Source organism: Sporothrix brasiliensis (assembly GCF_000820605.1).
Source record: "Sporothrix brasiliensis 5110 chromosome Unknown Cont20, whole genome shotgun sequence".
In the NCBI taxonomy this organism is placed as follows: domain Eukaryota; kingdom Fungi; phylum Ascomycota; class Sordariomycetes; order Ophiostomatales; family Ophiostomataceae; genus Sporothrix; species Sporothrix brasiliensis.
Window position 1 is genome coordinate 6,478,966 of NW_024467139.1, and position 14,605 is coordinate 6,493,570.

The following is a 14,605-nucleotide window of genomic DNA, read 5'->3' on the forward strand; positions in this document are numbered from 1 at the left end:
GAAAAGTCGGTGTATCAAAGGTCCATAAATGCCAAGACGACAAAGAAGAAGCGAATATAAATTAGATGCTCTCGCTTCGTAGCGACAAACCAGTCCAAGATTATAAGAGTCAAAAAACGTAGAAGAAAAGATGTCCATACGATCGGCAGATCTGTAGACGACGTGTGGAAGATACCCAGAAGATGTCCAAAAATGTCCAGAAATAAACCCCCTGCATTGCGCCATTGTCTCGGCCGATTCGCCCTTGGCCTTGGCCTTGGCCTTGCCCTTGGCCTTGCCCTTGCCCTTGCCCTTGTCCTCCCCCCTCAATAGTTGTACGGCATTGTCGGGTCAATGGACAGGAACGCCTCCATGTTCATCGTGCCAAAATCAAAGTCCCAGCCCAGATCGGCCGCCGTCAGGTCCAGCGGTGGCGCGTCGCCGCTGCCCGTGCCCGGCGCGCCCGGTGTATGCGACGAGCTGCCAGGCGCAGCACCAGCACCAGCACCCCCTCCACTGCCGGGCGGCCCGTGTGGCGACTGCATCGACGCTGTGCCGGCCGTGTTGTGGCCGGGCGGCGCCGACGTGGCCGACGAGTCGTCGAGCCCGCCAAACGGCGTAAAGGGGAAGAGGAGCGGCGGCAGCGCGTTGCTGAGGTTGCTGAGGCTGCTGAGGTCGGTCAGGTGGAGGCTGCTAAAGTGGCCGCCGTGGTGGGTGTTGGTGTTGGTGCCCGTGGCACCACCGCCATTCTGACCGCCGCTGTCGAGTGGTCCTCCGCCGCCCAGCCCTCCGCCTCCCATGCTGGACATGCTGGGCGGAAGCGGGTTCATCACGAGGTGTTGTTGTTGCTGCTGCTGTTGTTGTTGCTGCTGTGGCTGGTACTGGTACTGCTGTAGCTGATGTTGTGGAACAAACGAAGACGGCGGTGCGCCGGCTGTCATACCACTGCTTCCCGCCCCAGCACCCGTATTTGGGGCAGACGTGCCATACAGAGGGCCTGCCGCCGCCGATCCGCTCTCCTGGTCCGTCATGGTCATGTCGTGGTCGCCTGTGCGGCCAGACGATGTCGTAGCTGTAGCCGTAGCCGTAGCCGTGCCTGCATTCGTAGCTCCCGCCGCCGCCGCCCCTGCCGTCGTCGTCGTGCGCTCCATGACCTTGATCGACGGAATCCCCGGCAGCACCGCCCCCGTGCCCACCTGGTCCGCCCGGAAATCAGGGTAGACAACCTGGACCATGCGCTCCAGGTTGCTCGGCAGGTCGACAGGCAGAGGCCGGCCAATCTTGTGCTTGGGCAGCACCAGCTGCAGCGCGCGGATGGCCAGCTGGATCCACGGCAGGTTGGACTCGCGGCCGGCGGCGTCGTGGTGCAGGATTTCAAAGGCCAGCACCTGCGAGGCGCCTTCGATGAAGAACACATGGTAGCGGATGGCCCGGCACATTTCGTTCTTTTCAAACGCGCGGATCAGAAACGCAATCGAGTGCCGCGCCGCGTCCAGGCAGTACTCGCAGGCGGTGTCGAGCCAGCGCGGCGGCGGCGGGTGCGGCTGCCCGGCGCCTTCGCTGTCTTCCCGGAGCATGGTGGCGCGAATCACCAGGAACGGCCGGAACGTGAGGATGAGGGTGTGGTGGTACACTGTGAAAGGTCGCACGCGACAGTCAGTCATGGGTCATCGCCGGCAGAGCCCCTCTTTTTGTCCTCGCTTCACTCTTTTGTCCTCGCTTCGCTCGCCTTCTCTCGCTGCGCTCGTTCACACATCTCAGTCCTAGGGCAGTACTTACACGTCGACACAATCGTCTGGCGCACGCCCACCTCGCCCGACGTCGGGTCGTCAATCACGCCAAAATTAAAGTCGTCGCGCAGCTGCTCGGCAAACGCGCGCAGCTCCCGCCGGATGTCGTTGGCCGCATTCCACAGGGTCAGCAGCGAATCGTGGTGGCGGCGGTAGACGCAGGCGGCGCTCTTGGACATGATGCGGGCCAGCGTCACCACGTTGTGCAGCAGCTTTTCCTCCGTGGGGAACGGCACGTCCATCTCGGACTCGGGGAACGAGCTCGGCCGGCCCAGCGAAAAGCACAGCCACGTCTCCCAAAAAAAGAGGCTCCACACCGTGACGCGCATCTGCCGCGCCGCGTCGGGCGACTGCTTGGCCGCGTGGCCCCGGCCGCTGCCGCCCACCCCCTTGTGCAGCCCCGCCGCGACGGCCTTGCGCACGGCGGTACCCACCAGCAAAAACGACGAGTTGGGGCGGGCGCGCTCGGACTCATAGTGCGACATCATGAGGGAGATCTGGACCGTCGACACATTGACCATTTCGTCGAGGCCGGCCGCCCAGCGCCGCGCCATGCGGTACAGGTACTGGGCGGCCAGCTCTTCTTCGAGCATGGTCGCACCGAGGGCGAGCGCCAAAAGGATAATGACCGTGTCCGGGTTGCCCTCGGTCAGCAGGCAGGTGGCGTCGTAGAAGCCGGCAAGGCGCTGCCGGAAGGTGTCGCGCGTCCAGATGGGCAGCACGAGCCAAAAGGTGGCCAGGTAGCGCTCCAGAAGGCGCTCGGCGAGCGCGCGGTCGATGAACATGGAGGCGCCGTCGGTAAAGGAGCCGTTGCCGCAGAGGTTGAACGAGGACTCGGCGCCGTTGGTCAGGTCGCCAAAGTAGAGGCGCCGGTTGTTGAACAGGTCGAGGCCGGGGCCGAACTCTTCGACTTCGCGCGTGGTTTCGGCCTCGTCGTGGTCGTCGTCCTCGTCCTCGTCGTCGCGGTCGTCGTCCTGGTCGTCCTGCTCGTGTGTGCCGCCGCCATTTGCGCCCTCCACGCCATGCGCGCTGTTGGCCTTTGCAGCCTTTCGCCTTTGCGCCTCGGCCGCGGTCCGGCCTTCGATGCGGTGGTATATGGCGTTCAAGAGGGAAAAGTTGGACGACGGGCCGTAGTAGAGCTGCAAAAAGACCGACGGCGACGCGCGGTGGGTCGCCGCCACGCTGTGGTTCTGCAGGCTGCTGTTGCGGCCGCCCGTGGCCGAGGACGGCGTGTCGGCAGGGCGCGTCGCGGCCCCAGAGGCAGGGCGCCGAGGATGGGACCGAGGGCTACTGTGGTTGATATCGTCGCTGCCGCGGCCGGTGTTCGCACCGGCCCCCAGCAAATCGCTCTTCTTCGTCCGGTTGCGCGCCTTCGTCCGGTACTCGCAGACGACATCCCGAAACTGGCAGCGCTGGCACGGCTCGCCGCCGTCGCAGCGGATCTTGCGCAGGCGGCACTCCTCGCACGCCTTGGAGATGCGCAGCTTGGAGCGGTCCATGTCGGCGAGGTTGGCGAGGTTGGCGAGGCGGGCGTCAGTCGCATCCGCCGCGTGTTGTCGTCGCAGGTCGGCGTCGCGGCCGCTGTCTCGGTCTCTCTGTGGAGGCTTCGGTCGCAATGGCCTCGTGAGGGAGGGAGGGGAGGGAGGCGCAAGTCAGTTCGGTCGGAGTGTTTCTGTGGATGCAGAATCGAACAAAATCGAACAGAATGGAACGTCGGGATTGTCGGCAAGCCCCCTACCGGCCTGCAGTCCAATTGCCGGGAAAGTGCGACCGGCGGAAGGAAGGAGTCGCACAGGTCAATTGAGGCAGGAGTGGAAATTAGAATGGGCCCAGAGGGAAAGAGCGATCAAGCGGCCCGAATCTCACGATCTTCAGGCTCTCCTCCTCGAGGCAAACTCGCTCTGCACGTCACGGCTTAGTCACGGAAGCTGAAAATCTGACCGTTTGGGAGGGATTCGTCCGCCCGTCAGATACGTCCGTCCGTCATCCTTCGAATGGTGTGTTGGCGCAAGGCGAACAGATGGACCAACCGTATAGCGTTAGCTCTTATGAGAGACGAAAAATACGTTTAAAATTAGGAATTTGCCGATGAAAATACAACATGTTCTGTGCCAATGTGACCCTGAATCCTCACTGTAATTACAGCGCCTGCCAGCGCCCGAAAAGGTGCAATCGCGATTATTGCAGTGCGGCAGGCAATGTTCGTCTCGCAAAAGTACGGACAACGCCTTGAACTGAATAAGACGGGACGGTCTGTGGAATTGAGATGCAAGTCGAATAAATCGATGGACAAACGATTCATTTTGTCTTTGCCACTCCCATCTGCGATAAGTCGAAGAAGACAGGAGAAATAAAAACAAAAGTAAATCAACATGAAGACGTTCAGATATCCGCCGATCCATATCCGTGATCGAGATATCCTAAAAAAAAGTGGCTGGATATCAAAAAGAGAAAAAAAAAACACGAATGAGGAGAAAAGTAAGAAACAAACAACACAATCTCTCAGCACCAAAACAAATCCCATCGAAGCTGGTTTCTCCATCGACCAGTCATCTCTATCTCCTTGTCGCCATCTCTGACTTCCCGTGTCTCGTCTCTTATCTTCCCTTTCTTCTTCTTGTTCTTTCTCCACCGGCCAGGCCCCGAGGTGCACAAAGTAGCACAGAATAAACGTGGGTAGGCGTAAGCTCGAGAAAGAAACGGACTAGGTCTATTAGTCTACTTATCCCGCCGCGTCAAGGCTGCTCGGGCTCTGCCGCGCACCTCTTGCCGCATTGTCCTGGCCCACTCCTGTCTGCATTGGCGCACGACGGGGTCGGCCAGTGTAATGAGCGTATAGAAGTCGATGCTTTGCTGGACGCGGTCAAACCCAAATCTGTGACAGTCCAGGCCACAGTCACCTCAACTAGCGGTAAGGCTCTACCACTGGCATCATCCTTGGTCGCTGGTGCGACAAATGGATCTGTGTCCACGACCATTGCCCAGCCGGAGCTGTGGTACCCCATCAATATGGTCAACCGAACGAGACCTACACTCGATGAGTGTACCGACAACCTTTACGCTATTGCAGCACGCATCCCACAGGATTCTGTACTTGCCCGACACATACCGTGGGCTTCATACCGGGTCAAGAAAGCTATAGACGACAAGAAGCCGCGTTCTCAGGCTCCTTTCGTTAAGTCTATCCGCTCTATCCGCAGTAGATCGCAAGGTCTCAAGTCGTCAGATATCGGCGACTACATCGCGGCGCTGGTATACGGCGACGACCTCATCCAGCAGGACTGTCGCCGCATCATTGACGGGTACAATGACCTTCGCTTCAAAATTCCGTAAGCCTACCGTAAGGTCCTGATCTGGCTGAGGCTGAAGTTCAGCAAGCCATCCGGGAAGCCGCCTTAACCGACCGACGCCTTTTCGATGCCAACGGTGATTTCGATGTCACAGTTCCTCTGCTCCGATACATGCACGACATCTCCGTGGGTATCACCTCTCCGATCGAATCCATCTCAGCCGCAGCGGCTTGGCCCATAGACTCCATTCGATCTTGAATTTCAATGTCGCTTTCGCCTGTCGGGTTGCGGTACAGAGCCTCGACGATGCCCGCGGTGATGTAGAATATAAATCGGTAGAAAGTTGGCCCTTGTTCGGGCGCGGGCTCGATCAAGGCAATCAGATTTTGTTCCTGGGGGCTCCGTTCCTGGTTGAACACGTGCCAGACAGCCGTGTGTCGATCCTCAAAGTCACTCTCCGTGACGCCGAACGCCCGTGGTGTTTCCTTCTCCCAGGTCCGCCGATCCCAAAAGAGGCAGCTCGCACGGCCGGGCGGAGCCAGACCCATGGATGCCAAGATGTCCTGCGCCAGCATTGCCATAGTCCACCGGTACTGAAGAATCGACGTCAAATTCCAGTAAAAAATAGAAGTATCCTTGTCAGCGTCCTCTTCGTTTTGAAAGGGCGTGAGGCTGTTGGTGCGGACACATCGGCCCATAAAGCCGTGGAGCAAGGGGCCATAGCCTCCCAATTTGTCTCCCGGACAAGTCTGCTGCCAGAGACGGACCATTGGCTCGATGCGGTTATTCCGAAGACAGTCTAGGAACGGGCCAACAAACATGTCGTTGACGTCGTGGACGTCGGTGCAGCTGTGGCTGCTACTGCGATGAGTGCGACTCCCCGTGTCTCCTGCTGCCGTTGCGTGCGTCGTGCCTTCAAAGTTTGGATTGAGGGGAGACGAGTCGAGATTGGCTTTGTCGGCTACTGAACCCGTGTACGAGTATGTCACGAGCTGATTCCAACGGTCGCGATAGCCCGCCAAGTCGACGGCTGCCATTTTCGAGAACGGCTCCTCCCATTCGTCATCTTGGGCGCCAAACGAGAATGTGTGTTCCGTCCACAGTCGGTGAAAGCTTTGGCACGAGTTCCAAGTCGACGAACAAAACGAATTAAATGTGGCGACTTGTTCCGGCGTCTTAATGACGGGGCGTGCTGGTGTATTTTCCGTTCCGTGGGCCGATGCAGCAAGCGAATCGATTACAGCTCCAGCAAAAACAGATCCGGAAAAACGACCAATGCTCCTAGACTCTGGCCAAGACAATGACACTGCTTTCGGCGTCGCTGCTGTCAAAGTCGTATTGTTCAGCTCGTTGCAAACGCTCCAGCCACCCGACTAACAGGCGGTCGTCAGAAGACAACCGGAAACATATGGCTCCAAAACGCCTCGCAGCACCGTTATCGTCAGGTTGTTCCCATCGCCGCCGCCGTCCAAGGCCATCGTCTCCTTGTCGATCCCAGGGCAGAACACAAGTAGCATGACGGCGCCTCCATCGCGCTTCGCAGCCTTCGTGGCTGCTTTGGTCTCCTTGAAGTCGGGCATCTGTCAGATCGGAATAGTTAGTTACGGTTCATGTGATAAAACCGCAACGGATGCTTCCAGCTGTAACCGGCCGTGACATACGGTCGGATCGGCCGCAAACGGGACCGTAACAGAGCGGTCCGTCACCAATCCAGCAACGTCGAGCCGGGCCCGGGGCGCAAAGGAATTTAGAGAGAGTTGGTTCTCACGAAGGAGCTTGTCGGAAAGGACAACCTTACGGTCCCGGAATGGGTTACCGTGCACATATTCGCCGTTGTTTGCTAGGCATGCTTGAAGGCTCTCAGAGACATTGTCAGTTGAAGCAGAGCTCGATAAATTGTTATTTAAAACGTACCGAAGGTGCCAACCAGATCTGGGACTGTCCCAGGCCATGAAAGAGGTAGTTGAAGGCGAAAAAAATCTGCGACAAACCATCCGTCAATGTCATGAGCGGCCCGCTGCGCCGAGGCGTGTGTCGCTGCGACGATTCTGGTCTTGTGGCGGATTCGGGGTGGCGTCAAGGTTGCAAACATGTTGGTTTGGAGAGTTGGGTCTTGGGCATGACCATCTCTTGATAGAGGGACGAAAAACGCAAGAAAAAGGTACAGAGTAGAAGGATGAATGTGGCCTACTAAATATTTGTCAAAACAAGTTGTGGGTGCTGTGTAACGTGCAGTTACTAAGGGCAACTTGATATCACGGGGCTGGGGTCTGTCACGTGATTGTTTACAAAGTGTATTGTTGGACGACGGTACGTCAGACCTGTTGTCTAGTCTAGCTGTTAGAGGGCTCTCTACTTTGCAAGTTGGCTCAGTGGTAGCGGTCTAGTTCCTATATTTATCCTCACGACAACGAGGAGCATAAGTCTTTTCCACCGATGACCTACTCGGACTTTATTTTGACCTCGTTGATACAGCAATGCCTGCCGGCCTGCCTTCCTCTCATCCGCCGCCTCACGGCGGCATCGCTCTCTTGACGACATCTCCAAGGTTGGCCATGACATAGGGACACAGCCCGTCGTACGTGTCGCCCTGGACGAGGTCAAACGCAGCCGGTGCCGCCACGTCTGGGTGGCCGAGGCGGACCAGCGTGGCCTCGTCCTCGACGTAGAGCGGCCAGCCGAGATCGAGCAGGCCCTTCTGGGGGTCCTTGGCGAACGCGACCCAGGCCGTCTGCATGTAGGCGCTGAGGGCGTCCTGCGCGGGCGTGTTGGGACCGCCAAACGTGTCGGCGGTGCCAAAGACCATGGGGAACTCGCTGCCGTGGTAGGCGCGCATCCAGGGCAGCGGGTTCATGTTGGGGAAGACGCCAAAGTAGCGGTAGCGCCACGTGGGGTGGTGGCCGGCGCCGTAGGCCTGGCGGGCCTTGGCGGCGACGGCGGCCGGGCAGACAAACAGGCCCGACAGGAGGTCGAGCGTCTCCTGGTCGGGCGGCTCGCCGGTCCAGGGGTAGTAGAGCGAGGCCATCTCGTTGTCGACGTTGCCGACGACGGTGGGCAGGCGCGAGTAGAGCCCGCGGACCTGCAGGTCGGTGTAGTTGCCGAAGCTGGTCTCGTTGTCGGACTGCGGCTGGAAGCCGAGGACGCGCCCGCCGTGCTGCCGGCTGTCGTAGCCGTTGAGGACCGCCATGAGGGTGGCGGCGGGGACGCTCTGCATGCACTGGAACTCCGCGTCGTAGTCGTCTGTGTCCGACGCACAGCCCACCTGCGCCGCCACATAGGTAAAGTTGGACACGTCCCGCGGGTCGGCCGTGAACTCGCCCTGGCCCGACATGCAAATGTACCCCTGGACCAGCGGATCGTGCGCCCATGCATACGCGTACTTGTCGACGTGCGAGCCGCCCGCCGAGTTGCCGAACAGCACCATGCGGCGTGGGTCGCCGCCAAAGTGGCCAATGTTGTTGTACACCCACTGGACGGCCATGCGGACGTCCAAAAAGGCCGGGTTGAGGTGCCGGCCGTCGAGCGCGCCGGCCCGGGGGAAGCCAAAGATGTTGAGCCGGTAGTTGATGGACACAACGACCACGTCGTCCGGAAAGCGCGCCACCAGCCGGTTGCCGCGCATATAGGGCGAGGCGCTGCCGCCGGTCATGAGCGCGCCGCCGTGGATCCAAATCAGAACAGCCTTTTTGGTCGGTGGACCGTCGCAGCCGCGGCGTGCCGTCCACACGTCCAGCGTCAGACAGTCTTCCGACGCCTCCAGGTCCTCGGGCATCGCATGGCCTGCCCGTTCCGCATAAAATGTGCGCACGCCATTGTCGTGCTGGAAGCAGTACGAACCAAACTTCGTGGCGTCCACGACGGCGCCATCTGCGAGGGGCCGCTTGGTGACGGGCGGCCGGAACCGGAGAGGCCCCACGGGTGGCTCGGCAAAGGGGATGCCCAGAAACTGCCGGACAGTCGGAGTCTCGTCGGACACGGCGCCCTGGTAGGTGAAGAGGGATGTGCGGACAACAAGCTCGTCGGGGCAGGCTGTTGTGTTGCTGCCGATGTCGGCCAGGATTTGTTGGCCCGCAGGCTTGAATTCGATGTCTGCAGCTCGTCCAAGTTGCCACGACGCGGCGACGGCCAAGAACGTCAAGAATGAGGCCAGTCGTGGCCGTGGCCCTATTCTAGAGGTCATTATGCGGTGTGTTGAAGGAAAGATGCGGAAAAGCGGTGACAGCAATCCCCGGCTCGTGCGTTGCTACGCTGTTGATATATCCGTGGGCATAACGCTTCTCCGCGTTTGTGACTTGCTCGAATCCCCGCACGGAGGACGAACCCCGACTCGGAGGGGTCAGGCTGCCATTGCGGGTGGTTTGTTGACGACGTCGCAGCGGTGATTCAAGAACCGTTAGCCGTTTGGGGCAGGGAACATATACGAACAACACGTACAAATGTACACAGCACAGCATCTGCATGCGGAATTGCATTGTCCGACCGCGGCTCCACTTTCGCTACGATTCGACTTACCGTAGGGAACCCCTGGAGGATCGACCTGGGATAGCAAGACGGGGCCATCATGTGGACGGCAATTAACAGCAGATGTTGGGAACTAGGAGAGAGAAAAGAAGTTGAGGGAATGAATTAAAAGAAAACTGAGTCTCAGCCTGTCCGCCAAGAGCCTGTCCCGTCGTCGACCATCTTTCACCGGAAAAGTCGCCCGGGCTCGAGATGGAATGACATTGAGGTCCCCGAATCCCGCGGCGTCGAGGCCGACTGTTAGTCGTTCCGCTTCCTAGGTGTTTCCAGGCAGCCAGGAAGCCCGACAACGGGCGTGTGACAATTATGGACACTGCTCGGGCGGAACCGCTAAGCCGAGATAAACACATGGCTCTTGAATGCGATTGTTCTTATAGCTTTCAGATAGGCTGGGTTAATAAATCATTTCGAGGCGACTCGACGTGCTTAACTGCTCAACATACCTCAAAACTGCAATCGCTCCCGGTGCTAACATCATAGGGAGATCGAAATCAACAGAGTACCCAAGCCAACGCTTCACAAAGCAGCGGAGGATAAGACCATGAGCGACCTGTGAGTTGCATCGTCTTAGCGGATGAAGACAACAAGACGTAGAGCAAAGTCAAAACAAGGCAAGACGTACAACTAACACGTCACCGGGCTTCGTGAGCTCACTTGCTTCCATGCAGGGATGTTGTATATCATGGATTTTCGAGATGATCCTGTCAAGCCTTTGCGCAACATCTTGCATAGATCTAAAATGTCATGTCAGTTCGGCCGCCGTCTTGAATAACAGCAAAGCATAAAAGAAAAGCATAACATACTCTCCACCTTCACACCCATCACGCCAAATAAACCATTCGTTTTCAATGTCCAAACCACGTTCCTTCCTGGCGAGCCTAATTTCACCAGTCGTTTTGCCTTCGTAGTCTCCATAATCCCACTCTGCAACGTCTTCCGTTTCCGTGACACGCGTATTGGTGCCCTCGGGGAGAAGGATTTTCAAGGTGTCTTTAGCCCTAATTCGCGGACTGATAAAAACGTGCGCAAGGATAGACGGATCAATCAACCTGCCAGCGCCCACAAACGTATTCGCCGTTGTCGAGACTTGTGCGATACCGGCTTCCGTGAGACCAATTTCCGTGATGCCCGTGTAGCGGCCAATCTTGGCCCACGAGGTCTCCCCTGCTTATAAGATAACGGGTCAGATATGTTTCACGGGTACTGGGCAGACGACGTGCATACCATGGCGCATAATAAAAACACGGGGCGTTGAGGCTATTTGGTCGGTCATGAGGTCAGAGTCGAAATGATAGTTATGATGTGTGTGTTTTCATCCCTGGATTTCAAAAGACGAGAGACGGAACATATAAATGTAAACCAAGTGTGACCCGGTACTGACGTGGCGACTTGCTACTGGCTACTATGTGTTGGATAAGAAAGAGTATGAACTGACAAAAGGAGCCGGCAGGTTGGCCATGCTTTCTATTGCTTTGCACCTGAACACAACAAAAAGTAACACAGGCACATGACTGGACAAACGGTTGCCATAATGTGTGATTCAGGGTCTGTGGAAGAGGTCTCGTGAGCGTAAAAAGCGCGTCACAATGACAGTCGACGGCGCTGTATATTCCAAACTGTCTGTTCTATTTTGTCGTCTATTGTCTAAACTGAAACAATGATACTCTACGAAACACAATAACCAGCAATAACCCCCAAGGTTGGCAAATATGACCCAGTAGCAAGTTGAGAAGCATAACCTCTTGGAGCCTTTTGCTAATAGAAGCTCTGACCAGTATAGTCGTTTGCTCATTGTATATTGTGCGATCTGCCTCTCGTTTTCTTTTACCTTCAGTTTTGAATTATGTTTGCATCAATGCATCTACAGAGCGATACCGCTGTGGCGAACCGGGCAAGTCCGACTCGATGGGGAACTGTTGATCTGTTGGTTGTGAGTGGAAGATGTAGACTCAACAGGGTACAGGCTGGAGTTGCCGGATTGGGACAGCAACCAGCATTGGTCGACTGGCTCAGTGGATCTTGAAGCCCCGCTGTTTTCTAGGTGTGTCTCCTGTTCTAGTGCTCCAACTCCGCCAATATCTCTGGCCACTTACGTGACAGCACTGATGGTTGGTGGCGGTCGGCGACTCCAGCGCTGGACTCCGGGGCTCCAGGCCTTAAAGTAGCCGCTATTACCCCGCAAAATGAAAGATACGACAGAACAAGAGGACAAACAGAGCGAAGACACAAGAAAGTCGAAAAACAAAAGAAAATCTACTTATCAAGCCAATCACCCTCACGGCACGGCATTTGTCCTCTTGCGGGAGCATCACCTCGTGCCCAACCTGTCAACGACTGGCAAAGTCGAAAAAAGACGTCTTTCACAATCATCGATCCCGATCTGGTCGCCAGCCTCCGTTTCCCCAGATTCGCCATCATCAACATCATCACCAACTCACCAACATCGCCAACAATCAAAGCACGGTATCGCATCGCGACGGCATGCCACAGTCGATCAAACGCCAATTGAATGACACAGAGGCAGACACACAACCACCACCACCGAAGAAAAAGTGCACTCATGCCACCATGAGCCGCCACGTCAAGTCCCGGTCCGGGTGTCGGGTCTGCAAAGCCAAGCGCCTCAAATGCGACGAGACCATGCCCGCCTGCCGCAACTGCATCAACCGCGGCATTGCCTGTCCGGGCTACCGGCAGGTGCTGCGGTGGTCGACCAAGTACGAGAATCCCGCGCCGAAGCCAACGGGAGGACGAAGGTCCAGCACAGCAGCCGCCGTTCCCGAGTTCTCGGAGCTGGTCACGGCCGCATCGCAGTCCATCAAACCGAGGAGCCCACCACGGGATGCACAGACTGTACCGGCAGAACCTGCAGCACCCGTCGAGTCGGCGACCTCATTGGACGCCTTTGACCCGTTTGAGCCCGCGATCAAGGCGGAGACGGCACCAGCAACACGGCAGCCATTATCACAAGTGCGTCCAGGCCAACCAGTGCCGCGAGCACCGTCACTTCCCGTCTCTTCTTTGTCGCCCGCATCCTCGACGTCCTCCTCTTCCACCACATCCTACGGCCCGCATGGCCCGTCCGTTGTGCCCGTCCTCGCCGAGGACAATGTGACCGGCCCATACTCATTCTCCTACGCCATGCCACCCACATCGTCCGCAGCAGCAACTGCTCCGCCACACTCGTCTTTGATCGAGGCCACCGGCCGTTGGCAGCTCACACAACTGGGCGGTGTGTCTGTTCCCTCGTTTATGGACGAGACTGCTGTACTTCTCGACGATCTAGATCACAATCTTGGCCAGGACCAAGAACAAGACAACGATGAATCCTACACGCTCGAGCTGTGGCAGCCCGACCGTTTCACCCGCACTCCATACCAGCTGCAGAAACTGCCTCACCCCGTCCGCGGCCTCAGCCTGCCCGGCACCTCCCTCGTCGAGCTGTGGTTCTCGTCTGTCTGCGGCATGTGGGCCGCCTACGACTCGCCCGCCAACCCCTTCCGGCGGCTTTGCTCCACGCTGTGGTCCAGCAACGAGGCCGTCTTCTTTTCGCTGCAGACCATGGCCGCGGCGTCTCTCCCGAAACGGCCGCCCAGCGTCAGCGAGATTGTCTTGGTGGCCCCGCAGATGTCGACGCAAGCGCTGATTCACGAGCTGCAGGAGCTGTTTGGGCCCAGCGCCGGCGTCCACCGGGCCGGCATCGACGGCATCGACGCCGTCCCAAGCGCCTGCGACACCAGCAGCAGCACACCGCCGCCCAAAGGCGTCTTCCCGGCCGGCCTGCTGACCTCCCTCTTCTGCATGAGCTCCTCGCTGAGCTGGATCGACGCCCGCCAGCTCGGCATCCAGTACCTGCGCAACGCCCGCTCCGTCATTGACTTGCTCGACCTGCGGGCCGCCCAGCTGTCCGCCGACGACCGCGAGCTGCTCGAGTTCTTCCGCGGCTGCCTGCTGTACGAGGAAATGCTCCGCAGCATTGTCTCCGACGACCAGGACGACATCCAGGCGCTGCTGGCCTGGCGCCCGCCCACGGCCACGGCACACACGGCACAACCGCCCGGCACGACGACGGACCTGCACCTCCACGCCTGGGCCGGCGTGCCCATTGTGCTCATTGGCCTCTTTGGCAAAGTCATGGCCCTCTGCCGCCGCTCGCGCAAGGCCTGGCGCACGGCGGCCCGCGCCGCCACGTACCAGCTGCTGTACCAGGCCATGCAGGACATCCAAGAGGGCCAGGCCCTGGAGGCCGTGCTGCTGGCCATGGAGATTCAGATTCCCGCGCCCGACCCGTCGGTGGCGGCAGCGGACGCCCGGTTGCAGGGCCACATCTACAAAGCCGCCGAGGCCTTCAGGCTGTCGTCCCTCCTCCAGCTCTACCAGACCTTTCCCGACCTCGTGTCGCAGCACCAGAACTCCACAGGAGCAGGGCCGGGACAGACTCTGCTGGGCCCGCCCATGGGCGACAGCACCGCCCCGGCCACCGGCCGCTGCCTGCTGCCCCTGGTCCTCCACATGGTCGACCTCATCCGCGGCATCCCCGCCGACTCGCGCATGCGCTGCCTGCAGCCGCTGCTGTGCCTGTGTGCAGGGAGTGCGTTGCGGGTCGAGGGCCCCGCGGACGAGCCGGCCGACCAGCCACCGGCTACGTCGGCCGTGGATCTTGTCCTTGTCAGCGGGCGGGCCACGGACGGAGGTGGTGGTGGTGGCATGCCGTTGCTGGACGAGTTTGACTTTCCACTGGCGAGAGACGTGGGTGATTCGCTGGCGCTGGCCACCGACAGCGCAGCGGTCCACCGCGCGCGCGATACCCTCCGCACCCGGCTCGCCAAACTCGAACAGAACCTGCCGCCTCGCCCCATCACAGTCGCCCGCCAGCTTCTCGAGACTGTCTGGCTCACCTACGACACGGAAACGCCGCCGAGCCGGAGCCACTGGCTGGACATTATGGCGGAGACCAACTTTGAGAGTGTTTTCGGATAGGCGAACGAGGCAGTTGCCTTGCTACCAAGTTGACGATTGTAACGA

General features: G+C 58.8%; 4 protein-coding genes across 4 annotated transcripts; 1 reads left to right on the forward strand and 3 right to left on the reverse strand.

The window, feature by feature from the left end:
- Nucleotides 1–305: 305 nt before the first annotated feature.
- SPBR_06463 (uncharacterized protein) lies at nucleotides 306–3,756 on the reverse strand (the record flags this gene model as incomplete). Its single annotated transcript, XM_040764719.1, has 4 exons — nucleotides 306–1,612; nucleotides 1,759–3,364; nucleotides 3,636–3,670; nucleotides 3,744–3,756. The coding sequence occupies 4 exons, from the start codon at nucleotides 3,754–3,756 to the stop codon at nucleotides 306–308; spliced, it is 2,961 nt and encodes a 986-aa protein (XP_040617702.1).
- Nucleotides 3,757–4,991: 1,235 nt separating this feature from the next.
- SPBR_07495 (uncharacterized protein) lies at nucleotides 4,992–6,096 on the reverse strand (the record flags this gene model as incomplete). Its single annotated transcript, XM_040765749.1, has 2 exons — nucleotides 4,992–5,122; nucleotides 5,178–6,096. The coding sequence occupies 2 exons, from the start codon at nucleotides 6,094–6,096 to the stop codon at nucleotides 4,992–4,994; spliced, it is 1,050 nt and encodes a 349-aa protein (XP_040617703.1).
- Nucleotides 6,097–7,571: 1,475 nt separating this feature from the next.
- Nucleotides 7,572–9,239, reverse strand: SPBR_07052 (uncharacterized protein; the record flags this gene model as incomplete). The annotated part of the gene is made up of 1 exon (XM_040765307.1): nucleotides 7,572–9,239. The coding sequence occupies one exon, from the start codon at nucleotides 9,237–9,239 to the stop codon at nucleotides 7,572–7,574; it is 1,668 nt and encodes a 555-aa protein (XP_040617704.1).
- A 2,909-nt stretch (nucleotides 9,240–12,148) lies between these two features.
- Nucleotides 12,149–14,560, forward strand: SPBR_06692 (uncharacterized protein; the record flags this gene model as incomplete). The annotated part of the gene is made up of 1 exon (XM_040764948.1): nucleotides 12,149–14,560. One exon carries the CDS (start codon nucleotides 12,149–12,151, stop codon nucleotides 14,558–14,560), a length of 2,412 nt encoding a protein of 803 aa, XP_040617705.1.
- Between the last annotated feature and the right edge of the window lie 45 nt (nucleotides 14,561–14,605).